This window comes from Eriocheir sinensis, chromosome 57 (genome assembly GCF_024679095.1).
Source record: "Eriocheir sinensis breed Jianghai 21 chromosome 57, ASM2467909v1, whole genome shotgun sequence".
In the NCBI taxonomy this organism is placed as follows: domain Eukaryota; kingdom Metazoa; phylum Arthropoda; class Malacostraca; order Decapoda; family Varunidae; genus Eriocheir; species Eriocheir sinensis.
This window is the reverse complement of record NC_066565.1, coordinates 2,074,539-2,089,698: the sequence shown is the minus strand read 5'-3', so window position 1 is coordinate 2,089,698 and position 15,160 is coordinate 2,074,539. Positions and strand designations below refer to the sequence as shown.

General features: G+C 46.2%; 1 protein-coding gene and 2 long non-coding RNA genes across 52 annotated transcripts in view; all 3 read right to left on the bottom strand.

The window, feature by feature from the left end:
* Positions 1 to 15,160, bottom strand: part of LOC126984507 (uncharacterized) — a 65,755-nt gene that overhangs the window by 42,762 nt on the left and 7,833 nt on the right. For 7 of the 50 annotated variants that reach the window (XR_007736850.1, XR_007736893.1, XM_050838230.1 and 4 more), the window contains exon 1: positions 14,582 to 15,159. The exons of the other annotated variants lie outside the window; for them this stretch is intronic. Coding sequence is in view for 5 of the 7 variants with exons in the window: in XM_050838230.1 (XP_050694187.1) it covers positions 14,582 to 14,838 (257 nt within the window). In the remaining 2 variants the exon portion in view is untranslated. Of the gene's footprint in view, positions 1 to 14,581; position 15,160 lie in introns of those variants that run through there. 50 annotated transcript variants of the gene reach the window in all.
* On the bottom strand, positions 312 to 844 carry LOC126984525 (uncharacterized). Its single transcript, XR_007736964.1, has 2 exons — positions 718 to 844; positions 312 to 607 (listed from the first exon to the last, which is right to left on the bottom strand). It is a non-coding gene; the product is annotated as an uncharacterized LOC126984525 (long non-coding RNA).
* On the bottom strand, positions 2,102 to 6,939 carry LOC126984517 (uncharacterized). Its single transcript, XR_007736954.1, has 2 exons — positions 3,278 to 6,939; positions 2,102 to 3,120 (listed from the first exon to the last, which is right to left on the bottom strand). It is a non-coding gene; the product is annotated as an uncharacterized LOC126984517 (long non-coding RNA).

Genomic DNA, 15,160 nt, shown 5'->3' with positions numbered 1-15,160 from the left:
TGCCACACCACCGCCACATATTGTACAACTTAAGAGTAAGCATAGATGAAAAATCCCTGACTCGAAACGCAAATATGCTACACAAGAGTAAGGGCCGTGAACGCATAGTGGCTGTGGCAACCCTGACGTACACACACACACACACGCGCACACACATACATGCACGGATAAGCAAACATACATACTCACACACATACATGCATGGATACACAAACACACATTCAACTTTTGCGATCTTTTTCGTTTCACTTCACATCTACTGACATTGAAAGCCACTCATTTTCCTCGGTTCGCTCTCTCTCTCTCTCTCTCTCTCTCTCTCTCTCTCTCTCTCTCTCTCTCTCTCTCTCTCTCTCTCTCTCTCGCTCTCTCTCAGTCCAGTGCATCGGAAATATATAACGAATAAATCAAGTTGTTGTCCGAATTATAATGAATTGTAATATTTTGATGATTTTCTAATGCGATGAAGTTACGATTTTTTTTTCTTTTTTCGTCCTTGCAAAATAATTCTAGACTCGACTGAATTTCTAAACTCGGGAAAAAGTCGATTAGATATTTATTCTTTGTTGATTATATATATTTTTTTATCAATTATGTTTTTTTTTATCTTTGCTGAATAAAACATCCAAATTCTGCACTTACTTATAATCTCAACTCGGAAAAAAGTAGATCATTTTTATTTTTATCTACTATTTCTTTTTCTTATCAATCATTTACTTTTGCTGAATAAAACATCAAAATTCTGCACTTACCTATAATATGAACTCGGAAAAAAGTAGATCATTTTTATTTTTATCTACTATTTCTTTTTCTTATCAATCATTTACTTTTTTTTGTATCTTTGCTGAATAAAACATCAAAATTCTACCCTTCACTGAACTCTAAATATGCAAAAAAAAAAAAAAATAAATAAATAAATAAATAAATAAATAAATAAATAAATAAATAAATAAATTGTTGAATGTTATTTTTTTCAATACATCAAAATTCTACCCTTCACTGAACTCTAAATATGCAAAAAAAAAAAATAAATAAATAAATAAATAAATAAATAAATAAATAAAAAAAATTGTTGAATGTTTTTTTTCAATACATCAAATCACAGAACTAAAAACAATGACGATTCTGATTCTACATAACACTCATTCTAAGGTTTATCTGCATACTAACTAACCACTCATCACCATCATCATCTATATCACCGAATTCGTATTGATATCAACATTTTTTATCATCATTAAATACAAACTCCTCCTGAAATTGACCTCTCTTTCGGCCACCTCTTTGGATTCTTTTTCAGAGCAGCGAGTAGCGGGCTTTTTATTATTATTATTATTATTATTATTTATTTTTCTGTGTGCCCTTGAGCTGTCTCCTTTGTTGTAAAAAATAAAATAAATAAATAAATAAATATAGTATTCGTATTCAATATATTCTATCATTAACATCTCATTCATCATTGTAGTTTCATATCAGTATCATAATCTATTGCATTTCTATTAGTTTTAATCATATCATCGGCAAATATGTGTATTAAGGCTTCAAAGGGCAAAATCATCGGTAAAACTGTCTATTAAGGCTTCAAAGGGCAAAATCATCGGTAAAACTGTCTATTAAGGCTTCAAAGGGCAAAATCATCAGTAAAACTGTCTATTAAGGCTTCAAAGGGCAAAATCATCAGTAAAACTGTCTATTAAGGCTTCAAAGGGCAAAATCATCGGTAAAACTGTCTATTAAGGCTTCAAAGGGCAAAATCATCGGTAAAACTGTCTATTAAGGCTTCAAAGGGCAAAATCATCGGTAAAACTGTCTATTAAGGCTTCAAAGGGCAAAATCATCGGTAAAACTGTCTATTAAGGCTTCAAAGGGCAGAATCATCGGTAAATATGTGTCTACTAAGGCTTCAAAGGGCAAAATCATCGGTAAAAATGTCTATTAAGGCTTCAAAGGGCAAAATCATCAGTAAAACTGTCTATTAAGGCTTCAAAGGGCAAAATCATCGGTAAAACTGTCTATTAAGGCTTCAAAGGGCAAAATCATCGGTAAAACTGTCTATTAAGGCTTCAAAGGGCAAAATCATCGGTAAAACTGTCTATTAAGGCTTCAAAGGGCAGAATCATCGGTAAATATGAGTCTATTAAGGCTTCAAAGGGCAAAATCATCGGTAAAAATGTCTATTAAGGCTTCAAAGGGCGGAACTCTATATAGGAAAGGTACGGTGTGGCAAAAGTTTGGGAGATAGAGGTGTTAATTGTGCCCAAAAATATGGCTATATCGGACCAACTTTGTGTGTGTGTGTGTGTGTGTGTGTGTGTGTGTGTGTGTTAATGTGTGTGTGTGTGTGTGTGTGTGTTAAGGTCATCTATTCCACTCCAAACTTTTCCATGGCCGCATTTGTTTTCCTATTTATTAATACTATTGTTTAACTTTTTTTTTATGCAAAGCGAGTGAACGTTGAAACTATTTTAATGATCGCACTGGACCGTTTCCTCTCTCTCGCTCTCTCTCGCTCTCTCTCTCTCTCTCTCTCTCTCTCTCTCTCTCTCTCTCTCTCTCTCTCTCTCTCTCACACACACAAAATATCAAAATTCCACATTTGTACTCTGAACTTTGAAAAATGAGAAATATAAAAAGACACGCATTGTACTCTTGAAAAGTACAGAACGTAACACAGTCTTAATAAACAAATAAATCGCAAGCAGTCGGTTAGAAGGTTATATTCCGCTCTCTGCGTGGCGTCATCCGTTTACGTAAATACTTTTATATATAACTCACTTACACGGGAGTATTTTGTGATCTCGATATCCGTACTGAAGCGTATATCATGAGGGAGATGCTTGATATGACATTCCTCTCTCCTCCTCCTCTTCCTCCTCCTCCTCCTCCTCTTCCTCCTACTCCTCTTCCCTGTTTTTCTTTTTTACGTTCTATGCTATGGCAAGTCCTCTGTCCTCCTCCTCCTCCTCCTCCTCCTCCTCCTCCTCCTCCTTCTCCTCCTCTTCTTCCTCATTCACCCTTCTATCTTCAAATGACCTCAAATCACTGGTATTTTTAGTGTTTTCTGATGTAATATCCAAAATGAGGTCTATGTTACGAAGGGAAGGGTTGCAAACAGATCACCTCTTCTTCCTCCTCCTCCTCCTCCTCCTCCTCCTCTTCTTCCTCATTCACCCTTCTATCCTTAAATGACCTCAAATCACTGGTATTTTTAGTGTTTTCTGATGTAATATCCAAAATGAGGTCTATGTTACGTAGGGAAGGGTTGCAAACAGATCACTTCTCCTCCTCCTCCTCCTCCTCCTCCTCCTCCTCCTCCTCCTCCTCCTCCTCCTCCTCTGCCTCCGCCATCCACAAATTACAAGCATTTTTATTAGTTTGTGTTGTAATAATATCCAAAATGAGGTAGGGATTTTGTGAGGGTAAGGGTTCAATGCTGAGTCCCTTCTCCTCCTCCTCCTTCTCCTCTTCCTCCTCCTCTTCTTCTTCTTCTTCTTCATTTTCGTTTCTCTCTCTGCTCTATAACGACCTCAAATTAGTCTGTGTTGTAATATCCAAAATGACGTGTAGATTAATTAAGGAAAATGTTACAATCTGAGGGTCACTTCTCCTCCTCCTCCTCCTCTTCCTCCTTCTCTTCTTCCCCATTTTCCTTTCTCTCTCTGCTCTATAACGACCTCAAATTAGTCTGTGTTGTAATATCCAAAATGACGTGTAGATTAATTAAGGAAAATGTTACAATCTGAGGGTCACTCCTCCTCCTCCTCCTCCTCTTCCTCCTCCTCTTCTTCCCCATTTTCCTTTCTCTCTCTGCTCTATAACGACCTCAATTTAGTCTGTGTTGTAATATCCAAAATGACATGTAGATTAATTAAGGAAAATGTTACAATCTGAGGGTCACTCCTCCTCCTCCTCCTCCTCCTTCTCTTTCATACTTTTCTTTCTTTCTGTTCCCTACGTCCCTCCTCCTCCTCCTCCTCCTCCTCCTCCTCCTCCTCCTCCTCCTCCTCCTCTTCCATACTTTTCTTTCTTCCTGTTCCCTATGTCCCTTCCCCTTCTCCTCCTCCTCCTCCTCCTTTTCCATCCTCCCTTTTCTTCCTCTATTCTCTAACGAACTCAAATTACAGGTAGCGACATCTCACAGACTGCAGACATACCTATGCCGACGACAAGCTGAATGAGGACAAAGTATTAACTCGTAAACACCGAGTCGAGTGTTTGGAATTCTTGAACCGACACAAAGGGAATGTTGAGAGTTGGAATAAGGTGAGTTTACGAGGCGAGTGGAATTAGCAGACTTTCTTTTACCAGCAGAGACATAACCTCACGCACACACACACACACACACACACGCAGAAATTCGATGTGCACGCGTCCCAGATCCTCGACAGACAAACGCGACGAAACAAACAAAAAAAGTTAACACAGAAATATCAACTAACGAATTATCATGAACTTCCCTGAATAAAGAATGACCCGATGACTGGCTGGTGAACGTCTGTGTAAGTCTGTTAATACCTGCTGATTGTGTGAAGGACAGGTGAGGCGGACAGACGCGAGGATGAGCATTATGCAGCATGACTGTACCTGCCACACACACACACACACACACACACACACACACACACACACACACACACACACACACACACACAGGGTTGCCGCGGCCACCACAGTCTGGCGTCCGGCCCAACACAAACTCCCTCCTCCCTCCGGCTAACAATAGATTACTGAGCTGTGTAAACTTGACAAAAATGGACTTGGGCGTCCTAAAACCTGAGACAACGCTAATGAACGAGCCAATAATGTCCGGCACTCATAGTAACAACGGGAATGACACCTGTGAGTCAACAAGTTTAAAACAGTCACCCCCCCCCCGCCGCGGTGCTGCGTACAGGCTACCGTGAGGACGACAACGCCTTGGGTGGAATACACTGATCACAAGGTCCGGGGCCCCGGCGCTGCGGCCCCGGCTACGTACGTACGCACACACGTCACTAAGGCAACTGTGCCAAGGCATCTACTGTAAGGCTGTGAGTGACACTAAGCTAAGAGGCACTGCTCCTGGAGGGCTCGGTTGTTGTCTTCACCAGCAGTGCTGCGACCCCGCCCCGCCCCGCCCCGCCCCGCCCAGCGCTGCGGCGGGCTACCCACGCCCTGTGCTGGGCCCCCCACACTGCACAGCGCCAGGAACACTGCTGTGTCTTGTACCGCCAGCACCGTGGTGTTGTGGTGCACCACCACCACTGCTGCCACTGTGCTGTGCTGTGGCAGGCGGTGGTGCTGTGCCGTGTGTGTGCTGCGGTGCTGGGGTGGTGTGGTGGTGGTGGTGCTGGGGCAGCAGCACCCTGGCTGCCAGCCCCCCACACACCACCACACCACACACCGCCACACAGCCGCCCCAGCAGTGTCCCCGGCGCTGCGCCACACCCCCCCGCGGTGGCGGGCAGCACTGCCGTGTCCCAGGATCATCGTCATCATCGTGTCGTCGCCGCGCGGGCTGCTGCTCCTGGTCCTGACAATGGCTTTGTCCTGGACTGATGATAACCTACGTTAATAATATTCTCTCTTCAACAAAAAACACTAATAGAGGTTGAAATCTATAGAAATATTCACTAAATATGAAAAACCTTTGGATATATTACAATGGAGTTTGGCTGGTCCCACCGAGGTCACTAGCTTAATAACGTGAAGGTCTAGACTCTAGGCTAGTCACCACTGTACAGTAACCTTACACACCCCTCTGAGCAAAGGCTGGTTTGTTGCGTGCTGCTTGCCGCCGCACCCAACGGCGCCGCTAACATTACGTCACCAGTGATACTCCCACTGTCTTCCCGCCGCGGCCACCGCCGGGCCGGGCCACGGCCAGGGCCAGGGCTGGCTGCAGGCAAGACTGTGGTCCAGGCTGTGGCAAAGACAGCAGCCCAGACTTTACTCTGACTGCAGCCCAAACCCTTGCCAGGACTGCTGCCAAGACTGATTTTGACAAGTTAAATTTACAGTCAAAACTGCGGCCAAGACAACACTGTGTCAGGCCTGCGGTCCAGCCCCGGCCAGGGCCGCGTCCGGCCTCATGGCAGCGGCCGCAGACAATTTTACTCACACTTGACTACCAAACAACAGCGACCTGAGTCATGCAAAGATTACGGTTGTCAAGAAAGGAGAACGAGACATTTTGTGACGCGCACACTGACGCACAAAGACGCACATGTTTGGTTGTGGCGTAAAACTCGCAATAAAAAAGTAAACCTTAAACTTAAAAGATAAATCTATGTATTAACAATGACAAAAAGAAACATATGGCTTTTGCCTGAAGGTGGCTGAGCAGCAAGCATGTCACACGGCTGTGGAGAACACTCTTAAGATAGGAGGCATTAGTAGACTTATTCCAATGTATGTTTAGCCCTACGCGTACATTAATAACCTTCATTAGACAGTACAGATTAACAAGGCGCCAGACATGCCAACCCTCGGAGCTGCTTGACTTTCTCGTAGAATTTTGGTTTGAAAGTAAAACATTTCTTGCGTCAGCCATCACAGCCGACCCGATACTACAGGACCCCTCGCCGCACCCCTCCCTGCCAGCCCCAGCCACACCAGCCACGCACCACACCACACCCCACCCATGCCTCTGCTCTCAGGGACACCAGCCACACCCCTTCCTTAGGCCACACCAGACACATCCCTGCCTCAGCCACACGGAACCACACACCAGACACTCTCCTACCTAACAACCCCTTACACACACCCACCCTTCCTGCTGGCCAGTGCTGAAGGCCAGGGCAGCTCAACACATCCCTTTCCGGCAGCATCCCCACACCTCCCCTCTCCCTGGCAGTGGCCCGTGACCCTGGTGCTGCGTGGGTCTGGCAGACAGTGGTGGCGTGGTGCCCACACCCAGCGCCCGTCAGGCTGGCATGTCTGACTAACAGGTGACAACTTAGAATACAACGCCCATGGGCGCCTGGCCCAGCCCTGGTGTGTCGCCGCGGCTGGCAGCACAACACCACCAGGCCGCCGGGCCGGCCAGCGCGGCGCGTCGCGTCCCTCCACCCTGTGACATGCGCCGGGCCGCCCCTCCACCACGCCCTATACTAAACCATAGACTTCTTCCTTACAGGATACAAAATAAAATATAGCATCATCCTATATAACAAAAATACTTGGCACTGAAATAATAATGGCAACTTGGTAACTTATGGCAACACTATAAAACAACAAACAGCTGGCCGCGTCGCCGCCACCGGGGCGCACACGCACGCACACGTACACACACACCAGGCAGGCACTGTGGCACTGCAGGGCCACCACGGGACAGTGTGGCCGGCACACCAGCGGTGCACTGCAGGCACACACAGTGACTCTTCCTTTGGCACCCGGAGGGCCCCGGGCTGGTCAGTTTGGGGCCCGGTGGTGGCCGTGGTGGTGGTGGCGGCGGTGGTGCCCCGCGTGGTGGTGGCGGCGCCTGGAGGTGTGGTGGGGCTGAGGGCCCTCCAGGTGTCCCCGCCGTGGGGCGCCAACACTCAGCGTGGCGTTGGCCTCGCAAATAAACATTGAACTGAACAATTCTCTCCAGAATGACCCGACCAAAGCAGCCGCTAGGCACTGCTTGAGCATGGCCCAGTGTGTGGCACACCGGCCAGGCCTGGCCGCCAGACTCCCTGTGGGAGGCACTGCAGTGCAGCGAGTGCCTGGCCGTGGCACACAGTGACCAGCGTCACCTTGCCATGGGTGCGCCACCCTCCCAACACTCCCTCCCTGCCTTCACGGCTACATAGACTTTGGATAAAACTTTCTCTGGATAAAGTGTTCCTCTGAAGAAAGGTTCTCAACACACTACCATCAAGTCTACACAGCAACACACGTCCACTGAGGTGCGGTGTGCCTGGTGCGCGCTAACACTACCATATATTGCATAAATATAATCTCTGATAAAAAATCTGCATATCCTTCCCACACGCCCCGCCCCGCCCCGCCCCGCCCCACACACCGGGTGTGCTCCACACTCGCCCCAGTCCATCCAGCCCCGGCACCCCGAGGCCTGTGCCACCCTGGCTGCCCCGGCCACCAGGCTGGCCAGCAGGGGTGGTGGGGGCACCCAGGCTACCACCGCCACCCCTGCTGCCAGCCTGGAGTGCCGGGGGCCAAGGGCCACAGCCTCCGCCGGGGCCGGGAGCCCCTTGGTTGTTGTTGTTGTTGTTGTTGTTGTTGTTGTTGTGGTATAGTGCACGGCGAGTGGCGCCCAAATGAGGTAATATTCTGAAACAAACTCCCCGCCCGGAACACTCACAAATATAACAATAAATATGGTACATAAATGTCTGTGTGTAACAACAGGCCGACAGTAATTTCTCTCTAAAATAACTTATCTGGATATAATAATAATAATAATAAAACTATAAAACAACCCTTACAAAGTAGCTATTAAAGATGTAACTCTGGCTCAACACTTACAACCTACCAAACACTGGAATGTCCTATTAAAGCAAGGGAGGTTAACATGTCCTGTATCAACGTAACGTAGTATTAGTCGTGAGTAACATAACAATAATAATAATAATAATAATATATAGAATAATAAATTCATTTATATAGAAGCTCTAGAGTGGAATGCAATAAAACATGCATCACAAAGCCATCATTCTGCTACAATAGTACGCTAAAATAATACTCAAACATTTGATCCTGACGGAAAGTCTCAAAACGTGTATCTGGCAACGCGCCTCCCAGGCAGGGAAAGGATCTGTACATGGCCACAAATTTGTACATCGGGAACTGTATGACCCAACTCGGTGATGTGTGTCTGATATGTGTCAAGCCGTAACACATCCAGCAGGGGGCCGGGCGGGGCGGACCTGGCCGCCGCCGCCGCCCCTGGCAAGGCCACGCCGCCCGCTGCTCGGCGCGGCGGCGTGCGTGAGCTCAAGGAAATACTTCACATCAAATATGGCACACCAAAAATATATCGCAGGACAGGAGAAGTACGCACGAACGAACATTTTGCTTTACAAGAACACAAAGGGTTATTATCCCTATTATTATCATCGGCATAACATTACACTATTATATTATTGGCAATAGAAGAGGAATGGTAACTAGACGCTGCGTGACACAAAGGGTGAATGCCCAACACACTGTGGCTGCCTGGCCCGAGGTAACGACACACCCGCACACACCCGACACACCCTCCCTGAAGCACCCGCCTCAGCAGCAGCTCCCCACACCTACACCAACGCTGCCAAACTGTCGACGCTGAACATTGGATTAATCATTTTAGGCTCCAAGACGGTCGTAACCACACAAACAACGAAGGAAATTAAAGTTAGCATAAAACTGTTAAATATCGATGGGCTTTCTTTTTTGCAAGAGCCATCGGTCGAAACTACACAAAATCCAATGCGCTGAGTACGATAGTTGGCAACGCTGCCCTACACCCCAACACCCCCACATGCACACACCCACCCACGCCTGTTTGATTACATTGGTGCTGTGGGGCGGCGTGGGGCGAGGGGGGGCGGGGGGCTGCACGGGAGGGGCGGGCGCACAAACACACACACGTACGCAAGGGAACGGTTGACGCCCACACCCCCGCCGGCGCGACGTATATATAAACATAATCCTGAGTAAAGTGAGTGACCAGTATTGTCCTGTGGTGAGGGATGCGGACTAGGATAGGAGGGGGGGGGGGGGTGATGATAGGGGGGGAGGAGGAAGGAAGAAGGAAGAGGAGGAGGAGGAGGAGGAAGGAAGAGACATATCAAATCCTATTCTATATTTTGTGTGACCAAAGAATGATGAAAAAGAGGAGGATGAAGAAGAGAATGGAGGAGGAAGAGAAGAAGAGGAGGAGGAGGAAGGAAGAGGAGGAGGAGGAAGGAAGAGGAGGAGGAGGAGGAGGAGGAAGGAAGAGACATATCAAATCCTATTCTATATTTTGTGTGACCAAAGAGTGATGAAAAAGAGGAGGATGAAGAAGAGAATGGAGGAGGAAGAGAAGAGAAGAAGAGAAGGAGGAGGAGGAAGAGAAAAAGGGGAATAGGAGAAAGGCGAGAGAGAGAGAAGGGAAGAAAAGACAGAATTAGAGAAACAAAAAATGCGCATAAAGGAAGGAAACAGGAGAGATAGAAGATAGGGAGGAAGAGGAACCTGATAAATAGAAGGAATAAGCAAGAAATAAAGAAAAGGAGAACAAGGAAAAAAGAAGATAGGAAAGGAAAGGAAAGAATGATTGAGAGAGAGGGGAGAGAGAGAGAAAGTAGGAAATGAAAAGAAGGGAGGAATAGGAAGGAGAGAGAAGGGAGAGAAAGGAAGGAAATAAGGAAGAAGAAAAGTTAGAAAAAAATGAGGAAATGAAAGAAAGAGAAGGAAGGAAGGAAGGAAGGAAGGAAGGAAGGAAGGAAGGAAGGGAAACAGAACAAGAAGAGGAGGGAGAGAAAGAAAGAAAGTAGAAGGGAAGGGAAAAATGAGAAAGAGAGAAAGAAGGAAGGAAAGGAAGAGAAAAAGGAGAGAAAGAGAGAAAATAAGATAAAAGGAAAGGGAAAAAAAGAGAAAGGAAGGAAGGAAAGGAAGAGAAAAAGGAGGAGGAGAAAGGAAGAAAGTAGAAGGGAAGGGAAAAAGAGAGAAAGGAAGGAAAGGAAGAGGAGAGAAAAAGCAATAAAGGAGAGACACAGGGCAGAAAACACAAGAGGTAAACAAGAGAGTATAGACGACTGGAACTGTGAATAAACGACACGAACTTATGGAAACGTAAACAAAGAAAAAAACAAATGAATATCGAAATGGATGGTGGTTTGAGGCAGTCATATTATGCTTTTGTTGTTGTTGTTGTTTTCGATGTTGTTTTCATGCGACGTGGGTGTTGCTGTCGTTGTTTTTTGTTGTTGTTGTTGACGTGTAGGACAGTGAGTGAAATGCCATGTAAAAATCGCAACAAAAAAGCGAAAATTGGCGTCATTATAAAAATTTCTGAGCCCCTGATGATGAAGGTGGATTTTGTACATTGAAATAACCCCCCCCTCCCCACACACACACACACACACGCACACACACACACACACTCAAGGTATCTACGAACGAACGCTGTCTCTCGCGACGGTGGACAAAATCAAACATGGAAACACGCAATTGTACTTTAGTTAACTGGTTGAGGCTGCAGACAAACGCGAGAGTGATTTGTGGGTGCGTTTGACCGCCTTTCTGTGTGCTTGGTGAACGACTATAAACTACGGACGCTGGATTGACCCCTCAGCACCACACACGGACGAACGGACACACGGGGTGGGTTGATGTGGGATAGATTTTACGGAGTGCCGAGATGGATTGTCGGAATATTCAAAACGCGGATATTTTTTTATTTCGTCCTTCTCCGCCTTTTCTTCCTCTTCCTCCTCCTCCTCCTCCTCCTTCTTCTTCTTCCTTTCCCTTTCCTCCTCCTCCTCTTCCTTCTTCCTTTCCCTCTTCTTCTCCTTCCTTCCTCATTCTCCTCCTCCTCTTCCTTCTTCCTTTCCCTCTCCTTCTCTTCCTCTTCCTCCTTCTCCTCTTCCTTCTTCCTTTCCCTCTTCTTCTCCTTCCTTCCTTCCTCCTCCTCCTCCTCCTCCTCCTCCTCCTCCTCCTCCTTCCTTTCCCTCTCCTTCTCTTCCTTTTCCTCTTCCTCCTCCTCCTCCTCTTCCTTCATCCTTTCCCTCTCCTTCTCTCCCTCTTCCTCTTCCTCCTCCTCCTCCTCTTCATCCTTCCTTCCTCTCTCCTTCCTCCTCCTCCTCCTCCTCCTCTTCCTCTTCCTCCTCCTTCTTCCTTTCCCTCTTCTCCTCCTTCCTCCCTCCTTCTCTCCCTCTTCGTCTTCTACTCGCGGATGAATTACGAAATTGGGTCATCGCGTTTCCATAATTTTTTTAAACACGAAACTCGAGTGAATAACCGTGTGAATAATTGAATAACAGTGAACGCATAAGACCCCACCATGCAATTAACGGTGAATCAATGAATAACGAAATGAATAAGGAGGGAAATGTACTCGTGGTTGAATGACAAGACTGACAGAACGGTATTTTACAGTTTTCTTATACACTGAAGTCGAGTGAATAACCAACCCAGTGAATGAATGACCGAAAACGCATAAGGGTCATTCAACGTTGCCAGGTTATCGTACTCAGAGGACAGTATTTACCCGTTTCTGAATCCTAACTATTGCCAAGAAAAAGTTGGAAAGTTTGGTTTAGTCGGCGCAACATCTGTGGTCATATGCCGGAGAGAGACAGAAGGGGAAGGAATTATAGAAGGTTAGGAAGGAAGGAAGGATAGGATTTAGAGGTTCAGTCACTTATGTTATGACAGCTCAGTCGGTAAAGCGCAGATTGACTAACAGAAAAGTTGGAAAGTTTCGTTTAGTCGGCGCAACATCTGTGGTCACATGCCGGAGAGAGACAGAAGGGGAAAGAATTATAGAAGGTTAGGAAGGAAGGAAGGATAGGATTTAAAGGTTCAGTCACTTATGTTATGACAGCTCAGTCGGTAAAGCACAGATTGACTAACAGAAAAGTTGGAAAGTTTGGTTTAGTCGGCGCAACATCTGTGGTCATATGCCGGAGAGAGACAGAAGGGGAAGGAATTATAGGAGGTAAGGAAGGAAGGAAGGAAGGATAGAATTTAAAGGTTCAGTCACTTATGTTATGACAGCTCAGTCGGTAAAGCGCAGATTGACTAACAGAAAAGTTGGAAAGTTTGGTTTAGTCGGCGCAACATCTGTGGTCATATGCCGGAGAGAGACAGAAGGGGAAGGAATTATAGAAGGTTAGGAAGGAAGGAAGGATAGAATTTAGAGGTTCAGTCACTTATGTTATGACAGCTCAGTCGGTAAAGCGCAGATTGACTAACAGAAAAGTTGGAAAGTTTCGTTTAGTCGGCGCAACATCTGTGGTCACATGCCGGAGAGAGACAGAAGGGGAGGAATTATAGAAGGTTAGGAAGGAAGGAAGGATAGAATTTAAAGGTTCAGTCACTTATGTTATGACAGCTCAGTCGGTAAAGCGCAGATTGACTAACAGAAAAGTTGGAAAGTTTTGTTTAGTCGGCGCAACATCTGTGGTCATATGCCGGAGAGAGACAGAAGGGGAAGGAATTATAGGAGAAGGGAACAGACCCCAGGACACGGGACACAACCCCCAATTAATACCTGGTACCCATTCACTGCTGGGTGGACAGGGGCGTAGGGTATCGGAAAAGCCACCCAAATTTTTCAACTCCTCCTGGGAATCGAACCCGGGCTCTCTTGGTTGTGAGCCGAGTGTGCTAACCACTGCACCACTGAGCCCACTAATATTGCCAAGAAACACCAGGATCTAACTCTTTTGACGAAACTATAAATGGGTTTCAGTATCGGAGCCCAGAAGACAGATTTGGGGTAGGAAGTCAGGAAATAGGAAGTCAGGAAATACAAGCGGCTGAGTACATCAATCTGGTAACATTGGGGTCATTGTTTACTATACGAAGCGTCAACATGGGCACCAACTCCACCCTCTATCTCCTACCTACGGCGTTGTACTGGGGGCGGTATGATATGGCACGTACGTAAATAAATAGACCGATAACTATGTCAATGTATATGAACAAATAATATCGTGAAGCGTCTGGCGTGTTCCGTGAATGTACGAGTTTGATAACAGATATACTGGCACTGAAATTAACCTTCCCGAAAAAACAGGAATTGAAGTGAGGTATTGGTATGGCACCGTGGACGTGTGAACGGAACACACACACACACACAGACGCACACACACACACACACACAGACGCACACACACACACACAGAGAGGACATAGTAAAAAATAAAGGAAGGGAAGATGCTTGAGACATAAAAACAGGAATTGAAGTGAGATATTGGTATAGTACCGTGGACGTGTGAACGGAACACACACACACACACACACGCACACACACACACACGCACACACACACAGAGGACATAGTAAAAAATTAAAGAAGGGAAGATGCTCGAGAGACATAAAGAAATATAGCTTCCCGCAAAGAAATATAGAGGTTTGAAACAGACTAAGTGAGGATGTAGTATCGGCAAGGAATGTGCAAAGCTTTAAGGAAAAGTTGGATAAATGCAGATATGGAGACGGGACCATATGAGCGTAAGCCCAGGCCCTGGAAAACTACAACTAGGTAAATACAACTAGCTAAATACAGGCTGCCTACTAGCCGAAATCACTGCATCTCAACTCTAAATTCTAACACACGACAGCCCGTAGCCTAACTATGGTCCATATCCACCAGCTGTTTGAGGTCTGAAACGCTTGGTCCTCGTATGCCCTTGTGGGTGAAGGAATGATGCCTGACAACCACACCTCCGGATGACGTAAAATATAGAAAGTCGAATATATATGGTACAGTTCCGGATGAGTTTAACCCCTTGACGCGGATTTCCTACCAGAAGACCTCACCAAGCTACAGAAATGGAACAAAAAGTGGCTGCTACAATTCAATGAGCAAAAATGTAAAGTCCTGCACCTTGGGAGGGGATATCCAGCACACCAATACCACAAGGGAAACACTCCACTATCCATCACAGAGGCAGAGACAGACCTGGGAGTGTATGTTACCAGGCTACCAGTGAAGGGATATCCAGCATGCCAATACCACATGGGAAACACTCCACTATCCACCACAGAGGTAGAGAAAGACCTGGGAGTGTATGTTACCAGGCTACCAGTGAAGGGATATCCAGCACACCAATACCACATGGGAAACACTCCACTATCCACCACAGAGGTAGAGAAAGACCTGGGAGTGTATGTTACCAGGCTACCAGTGAAGGGATATCCAGCACACCAATACCACATGGGAAACACTCCACTATCCACCACAGAGGTAGAGAAAGACCTGGGAGTGTATGTTACCAGGCTACCAGTGAAGGCGAAATCCCTGACAATCGCAGCGGACGGGTTAACATAGAAAACTCATAAGATAAAACAAAGAAAACTAATGACAGGGGTTTAAATAGCGCACCCCTTGACAAGATAAACAGAGGAAATGGTAGATAGGAGTTTCAATGCCACAATTCAGGATCGAGAGAAATACAGACTGTCGAAGATGGAGGTATCAATGCCCAATGCCACACTAACGGATGAAGAAAATACAGAACCGAGACATATAGGATTGAAT